We start from the raw sequence: 8,396 nt of genomic DNA, 5'->3' as shown, positions 1-8,396 counted from the left end.
TTCGAAAGAAGCCTCAGTGAGCCTACTTTGTATGTCAAAAAGGAAAATGGTAAAACACAGCTTATTGTGTCTATGTATGTTGATGACTTATTGGTTACAGGAGGAGATCAAGCCATACTTATTGATTTCAAAACCAAAATGCATCAAATGTTTGAGATGTCTGATCTTGGAGAAATGACCTACTTTCTAGGGATGGAAGTGACACAATCACAGGCTGGATTCTTTCTTAGTCAAAGAACTTTTGCTATAAAGATTCTGAAAAAATTCTCAATGTAGAATTGTAAAGCAACAAGCACTCCAGTTGCTGTTGGAGAAAGATTAAAAAGTCAAAGCAACTCAGAAAAGGTTTGTGAGACAACCTATAGAAGCCTGGTTGGATGCTTGCTGTACTTAACAGCCACAAGACCTGACATAATGTTTTTAGTGAGTCTATTATCAAGATTTATGCATTGTTGCAATGAGGACCATTTTCGAGCAGCAAAAAGAGTCCTCAGGTACATCAAAGGTACCCTGAACTATGGCATGCATTACAACAAGGCAAAAGATCTAAGACTCATTGGTTATACTGATAGTGACTGGGCTGGATCAAAAGATGACTTGAAGAGTACCTCAGGGTATGCCTTTACCCTTGGTTCAGCTATGTTTTGCTGGAGCTCCAAGAAGCAATCAATTGTTGCTCAGTCAACAATAGAAGCTGAGTATGTGGCTGCTGCTGGAGCAGTAAACCAAGCCATCTGGCTTAGGAAAATCCTTGGTGATTTAAACCTATATCAAAAGGAAGCAACAGAGATTTATTGTGATAACATGTCTGCTGTTGCAATTGCAAAGAATCCTGTCTTCCATGGTAGAACCAAACACTTCAACATTAAATTGCATGTAGTAAGGGAGATGGAACAAGCTCGAGAAATAGAGCTGGTTCATTGCAATTCAGAAGACCAAGTTGCTGACATTTTCACAAAGGGCCTAAGTACTTCAAGATTTATCAAGTTAAGGAAAGAACTTGGAGTTAGCAGCATAGAGTCCAAGGAGGAGTGTTAGAATGTGGCCCTCCATGCAGCTCAAGCACCAGTCATCCGATCATGCAGAGCAGGCCAAGACCAGAAGCTGTTGAACCAAGTTCTGCAATCTGTTTTTGTTCATTTTGTTGTTTTAGTCAATGTAACTCTTTTTGGTTCATATTGAACTACATTAGGTAGAAGATTGATGTATGAATGAGCTGTTAATCAACTTTTCTTTCATGTACAAGTTTAGTTTTGTAAGTTCCAATGTCTTAGTGGTAGTTGGTGTAGATTAGTTGACCACATGTTGATTTTGACAAGCTAAAAGCTTGATTTATGTATTGGCAATATGCCATTGTTTATGTTAATGAAAATTATCAGATTTTCTTCCATATGCTCCATTCTTCCTTTGCCTTCTAAAAATTCTAAGTTCTGTTCTCCATTCTTGACAGTAGCTAAAAGCTTGAACTTCAAGCATTTTTCCTTCATATTTTACCTGGGTATAATACGTTGCTGCTGGTGCTCTGTTTGAAATTCTTACTTTACCCGGTTAAAGATTGTTGAAACTCCAACAATTACATTACAGATTATGATTATAAAGTGACTGAAAATGGGAAATTTAGATTGATCAAAACTCACAAGGAGAATGACTTACTTCAACCTCTCCAATGATAATAACTTGCTCTTCAACATCATCGGCCGAGATCCCTATTTCCTTTAGTAAAGAAATGCTAGAAACCGAGGATAGAGATTTAACTACAAGATCATCTGTTATAACAAACAGTGAGTTTTTCTCAACATAGCCCGAACTATTTTCCATGTTTGGCGTTGGAGACTTCGGGTCCATAAATGTTAACAGCCTGCCTGTTTCATGGTAACATGTCAAGTAGAAGTTAAGGCCATTTGGTCTTGGTACTGAGTTACAATAATATTTAGGAGGTTTACAAGAACGGATATCGGGAAACACATCGGGACAACTATAAAACGGGGGAAGAACACATTTCCGGAATTTCTTTTTCTTTATGGAGAATATGGTTTTTAAATCGTTCAAGAAGTTCGATATGCATCCAATTGTGACGTTACCATTACCACCAACAAGTTCTAACATAGATTCTAATGGCATGGTGAGGAAGCTAAATAGGAGGTCAACAAAATTTGCACTTGCTTCAGCATATAATAACTTGCTATCAGACTTTCTCAACATGATTTTCACACTTGTTTTGCTATCATTTTCATTTGACTCTTTCGTATTAGGTGCTCGTACGAGCATGAATTGCTCATCGAGCATGGCTGTACTGCTGAGACTTCCTTGTTTTCTCAGAAAAACATCGGTTAACGTCATCTTTGAGATAAAAAGATGGCTCAAAAGATTACACATCTGTAAGCAAAAGGACACACAATTATGAAACTTAAATCACATTGGAAGTTAGAAAGTAGTAAAAAGGAAATTATCAAAATCACCTCTGCTGATCCAATTTCTAGAACCTTTTCTTCAATGAGACTAACATTCTTGATACCAAAATTGAGAAGGGATTGAATTAAATCACCTGGTAATCCTTGCATTATTCTTAGATCGTCAGTTATAAAAAATGTCGATTCTCCCGCAGTTTCATCTTTTACCACATTCTTTTTCACTCGAAGAATAGCTTCTTTATTCATCAACTTCCAACAACTGCACCTTGCAGTTCTGAAATAACTAAGCCAACCTACCGGATTTCGTCTACAAACCCTTTTTTCACAAACAAAATACTGGGTAGGCACTGTGAACCCCTTGTTAAGCTTCAAGCTCTTGAACTTATCTTCATGAATGCTTCTTGGATAAAGCAGCATTGATTTACGAAGACAACATTGTTCTCTGTGTAAACCTCACCATACCTAAACAAAGGAAAGCACTACCATTGAAAATCATGTTAGCAAGTGAAAATCCCTTTCAGTTTCAGGCAATTATGATTCTATATATATGAATGACTGATGTACTATAATGAAAATATGAGAGTTTACATTAATGATAATGCTTCTCAAGATTATAATTGCTACGGCAAAGTGTTACAGATTGGTTTTAAGAATGATTGATACAGATAAATAATATAATCATACTGATGCTAAATCTAGGAAAAAAAAATTACATTATATTGTTGTTATGGTTTCATTCATGAATAATATGGACCCAAGCACATAAAAGAATAGTACATTCTTAGAGTTAAAATGTAATTTTACTATTTTAATAGTATATATTTTTATAATTTTAAAATTAAATCAAAATTTTATTATTCTTGAAGGTTAAAGTATAATTTTACTATTTATTAAATTAAATCTTGGAAAATTTTAATGGGCAAAAAATGAAACTTCACATTTTAAAGGGTCGAAACCATATTATTAAAACAAAATACTTGAACTCTGCTCACTTGAGCTTGAGCTCAACTCAAGAACGATGAATCAAACTTAATTTTTTTTCTATTCGAATTTGAATAGCTTACATATCATTTTAGGCCCTTAATTGATACCTAGATAGGTTTGAACTTGTCAATAACAGTTGACGGGCCATGATCTAAGTTATATATATTTTCACTGTTAGAACCGTAAAAATAAGATCTGATAAAAACTTAATTACTTGTAAACCAGAGTCTATCATGTTAAATCATTAATAACAAATCAAAATTAAATGCGAAAGTGTACCTATATTCATCAATTTTTTAGAATATTCGAATCTTATTGTTTTGATCTTCCAAATTAACAAACAGATAAAGTAAAGAATGTGACTCTTTTCTAAGCAAGTTAACTATACCCTTAATATATAACTTTTGCACATTGATAAAATTGCACTTTGACACCGAAAAGTAATAAAATTTTAATTTAATCCTTTAAAAATTACATCTTAATTATAGTCTCCCCTAAAAAATATTTTTCACTTCGACCTTGTCAAAGCACATATATTGTAACTATGATTTCATGCTTGAATAACATGGGTTCCAAGTACATAAAAGAACTGTATATTTACTGGTCTTTTCAATTTTCAAAGTATAACCAAGGTCCCTAACTTGAGCCATTTCATTCAAACTCTTTTGTACTAAAGCAAAAACCAAGATAGAAACTGAAACATTACTTAAAAGTAATATTTTAGTTTTGAACTGGGACAATAAAGTACTATTACATGAAAGTAAACTAAAACATCTTGACAATTAGGCGACTACAACTCCATATCCTTGATACTGCAACAACAATAGAATGTAGCTTTTGCTATAATTGCTCTTGCTTTGGTTGCTAGACATAAACCTTCATTAAATCTGACAAAGCTGAAGACGAACACAAACAAGCCCTCAATAAACCAACCGCCTGCAAAACAATATTGCATTACAGATTATGAATATAAAGTGAGTGAAAAGTGGAAATTTAGATTGATCAAAACTCGCAAGGATAATGACTTACTTCAATCTCTCCTATGCTAATAACTTGCTCTTCAACATCATCGACTGCGACACCTATTTCGTTTAGTAAAGAAATACTAGAAACCGAGGATAATGGTTTAACTACTAGATCATCTGTGATAACAAACAGTGAGTTTTTCTTGACATAGCCCGAACTGTTCGTTGTGTTCGGCTCTGAAGACTTTGGGTCCAACAGTTTTAGAGGCATTCCTCTTCTGTTAATTGCACTTTCCAAGTAGTATCTCCTGTTTACGCTAAAGGGGTTTGTCACTAAACAATATGCAGGAGGCTGCTGAGAACAGATATCTGGAATCTCATTTGGGCAACTATAAAATGGGGGAAGAACAACTTTTTTGGAATTCTTTGACTTCGTTACAAATTCATATACAGATCCTAAAGGGTGTGTGAGGAAGCTAAATATTCTTTCAGGCCAACTATAATCCTGGAGAGTCTTTGGCTTGGCTATGGAGAATATAGTGTTTAAATCGTTAAACAAGTTAAAAATGGATCCAGCTATGATGTAACTATCACCTACAAGTTGTAACACCGATTCTAGAGGGATTGTGAGGAGGCTAAATAAGAGGTCAACGAAATCTTCATTTGCTTCAGCATACAAGATCTTCCTATCTGACTTTCTCTTCAGTATCTTCACTCTTGTTTTGCCATCTTTTGCAGTTGTCTCCTTGGTACTTGGACCTATGAGCAAGGGCCGTTCAACTAACATCGTTCCTTGTTTTCTTAGAAAAACATCGGTCAGAGTAGTCTTTGAGATCAATGAATAGCTCAAAAGATTAACTATCTGATATAATCAAGCAAGGGGACACATAAATTACTATCATAATCATAGTCTAAATCATATTCAAAGAAGAAAATGGAAGTGAGTTAAGTACACAGTACCTCTTTTGGACCAATTTCAAGTTCCTTAATAGCATTCATATAAACATCCTTGATACCCAACTTATTAAGAAATTGAATGAGATCACCTGGTAATCCTTTCATCACTCTTAAATCGTCAGTGATGAAAAACCTGGATTCTACTTTACTGAACCCTCCCTCATTTTCATATTTTACCCCATCTCTCTCCATTTCTTCTAAATATATCTCACTATTCATCAACTTCCCGCAAGAGCATCTTGAAGTTTCACAATAACTCAACAAACCACATCCCCTCGTTTTGCATGTAAAATACTGGACTGGCTTGTCTTTATGAGTGCATATAGGATAAAGCAACATAAGCTTACATGCATGGTTTCGAAAGCTGTTGAGGCTGAGATTCTCGACGCTGTTGTTTAGGTTATCCAAGCAACCGGTCAGCAGGCTTTCATTTTTGCGAAAGAGTAGACCAATGTTTCCAAGCGGCAACTTAAGAAGGATGCGGAGAATATCAATAAAATCATTCCCAGCTTCAGCAAGAAGTACCTTGTTTCTTTCCTGGTCTATCAACAGTTTGATTGAAGCCGTGAATGTTTTAAAAGCCATAGGTACAGAATGGAATACAAAACAAGAGAAACTTCAGACGGGATGAAGTTTGGAACACAGCACAAACCAACCTCAAATTCACTGATCTATTTATTTATTTTTCTTATTTAACGAAAGATAGCTAATCCCTGATATTTCAGCGAATCTTTTTAAGAATATATTGTGTTTCTTTTAATTTTATTCTATTTTCATATGTTCTTTCAAATCATTTTTGTTGTGTTTTTGACACACTTTAACCGGATAAAGTAAGAATTTCAAACAGAGCACCAGTAACAACGTATTATACCCGGATAAAATATGAAGGAAAGATGCTTTGAGCAAGTAAAAACCTTTCTAGCATCTTGCTTCATTGTCTTGTTTTGTTGACTGTTTTCATCCTCTGCTGCGTTTCTCTTCCTTCAAAAATCCCCAACAATAGCTAAAAGCTTGAACTCCAAGCATTTTTCCTTCAATTGTTGGAGTTTTTGACACACTTTAACCGGGTAAAGTAAGAATTTCAAACAGAGCACCAGCAACAACGTATTATACCCGGATAAAATATGAAGGAAAGATGCTTTGTGTTAAAACCTTTCTAGCATCTATACCAATTGTTGGGGATTTTTTAGGGAAGAGCAGAGCAGAGGAAGAAATACAGGACAGAACAAGGCAGTATTTTTACTTGCTCACAAATGTGCAGCAAGGGAGCTATGGCTTCAACTCATTTAGCTCATTCATTCAATTAGAAAAACAATACATTTATAGATAAAACACATTACCAAATACTACCTACTCCCACTTAGTAGCCTAGGGACTTGCTAAGCATTACTTGTACACATCAATAAGCTGAATTATCAGCTCTATCAGCACCTAAACACATCAAAACGTCAGCAACTTAGTTCATTTCCAACCAAACTAAACTAAATTGCAACTACAACAGAAAACTTGTTGCTGCAACATGCAGCATGCATACAAGCTGTATGCTCTCAACAAAAACATAACAGCAGCATGGATGGCCAATTTCCAACACTCCTCCTTGGACTCCATGCTGCAAATGTCATTCATTCATCAAGTTTTTGAACTTGGCAGTCCTTAGATGTTTTCTTTCAAGCTGACCCTGCACAAGCACTTCATTTTCAACCTTGGCAAATGGAGTCTTCTCCTCCTTCACAGCCTTGGTTGACAACACATATTGCCTTGTTCCCTATTACAGTCCTGCTTCTTCTTGCATAAACAGCTTGCAAGTATAGTTTGCTTGCCTTCAGTCTGCCATTTTTGGCTTGCACCCACTCGGGCTTGCATTTTGCTGCTCGCAACTATACACCTTTGACAGGCTCGCTTTTTTGCTTACTGTCTTCAACAGGTGTCTTCAACTTTGCTGCTTGCAACCATACACCTTTGATGAGCTCGCACTTTGGCTTCTTGTCTTGGTTGGTGTCTTCAATAGGCTCATAACTATCACTTCTTGCTAAGCTTGCAGCTTTGACATCTTGCTAAGCTTGCAGCTTGCACATTGGAAAGCTCACATTCTTTCCTTGAAACTCCTCCTTCGGTCTATCCCATGCCTGTTTTGGTGTCTTCATTTTAACCACCCATATGTGATAGTGTCTTCATTTTAACCACCCATATGTGATAGCCTTTTCCATTGAAGACTGGTGGTGCAGCTGGTGAGAAGCCTGATGAAGCCATCTGATTTTGGTTTTAACTACAACAGGTCCCTTAAGAATACAGCTCTAGATACCAATTGTTGGAGTTTTTGACACACTTTAACCGGGTAAAGTAAGAATTTCAAACAGAGCACCAGCAACAACGTATTATACCCGGATAAAATATGAAGGAAAGATGCTTTGTGTTAAAACCTTTCTAGCATCTATACCAATTGTTGGGGATTTTTTAGGGAAGAGCAGAGCAGAGGAAGAAATACAGATGAAACAAAGGCAAGTATTTTTACTTGCTCACAAATGTGCGACAAGGGAGCTATGGCTTCACTCATTTAGCTCATTCATTCAATTAGAAAAACAATACATTTATAGATAAAACACATTACCAAATACTACCTACTCCCACTTAGTAGCCTAGGGACTTGCTAAGCATTACTTGTACACATCAATAAGCTGAATTATCAGCTCTATCAGCACCTAAACACATCAAAACGTCAGCAACTTAGTTCATTTCCAACCAAACTAAACTAAATTGCAACTACAACAGAAAACTTGTTGCTGCAACATGCAGCATGCATACAAGCTGTATGCTCTCAACAAAAACATAACAGCAGCATGGATGGCCAATTTCCAACAATTTTCCTGGTACTTCTCCACAAAAGAAAATAGGAGAATTTGCATTGTTTTCCTTCCAGGATTCTTCATTAAAGGAAAAAGATATCTAAGGGAAAATGAATGATGGTTGTGAGTGGAGTTGGAATAATTCCACTTAGCTTTCAAGCAATATGAAAATGGGATTGAATTATTCGTTTCTTAAACCGAAGTGGTCCAAATTTATTCTCCTAAACTTATATAAT

General features: G+C 35.8%; 2 protein-coding genes across 2 annotated transcripts; both read right to left on the bottom strand.

Annotated features, from left to right (window-relative positions):
• Window positions 1-1,069: 1,069 nt before the first annotated feature.
• On the bottom strand, window positions 1,070-2,828 carry LOC108466330 (uncharacterized). The gene is made up of 3 exons (XM_017766662.1): window positions 2,460-2,828; window positions 1,654-2,376; window positions 1,070-1,126 (listed from the first exon to the last, which is right to left on the bottom strand). Exons 1-3 carry the CDS (start codon window positions 2,826-2,828, stop codon window positions 1,070-1,072), a joined length of 1,149 nt encoding a protein of 382 aa, XP_017622151.1.
• A 1,349-nt stretch (window positions 2,829-4,177) lies between these two features.
• Window positions 4,178-5,984, bottom strand: LOC108466329 (uncharacterized). Its single transcript, XM_017766661.2, has 4 exons — window positions 5,321-5,984; window positions 4,425-5,222; window positions 4,272-4,331; window positions 4,178-4,207 (listed from the first exon to the last, which is right to left on the bottom strand). Exons 1-4 carry the CDS (start codon window positions 5,900-5,902, stop codon window positions 4,178-4,180), a joined length of 1,470 nt encoding a protein of 489 aa, XP_017622150.1. The 5' UTR covers window positions 5,903-5,984.
• Between the last annotated feature and the right edge of the window lie 2,412 nt (window positions 5,985-8,396).

The sequence above is a fragment of the Gossypium arboreum genome, chromosome 2 (assembly GCF_025698485.1).
Source record: "Gossypium arboreum isolate Shixiya-1 chromosome 2, ASM2569848v2, whole genome shotgun sequence".
NCBI lineage: Eukaryota > Viridiplantae > Streptophyta > Magnoliopsida > Malvales > Malvaceae > Gossypium > Gossypium arboreum.
The sequence above is the reverse complement of the archived record's forward strand: the minus strand, read 5'-3'. Positions and strand labels throughout refer to the sequence as shown.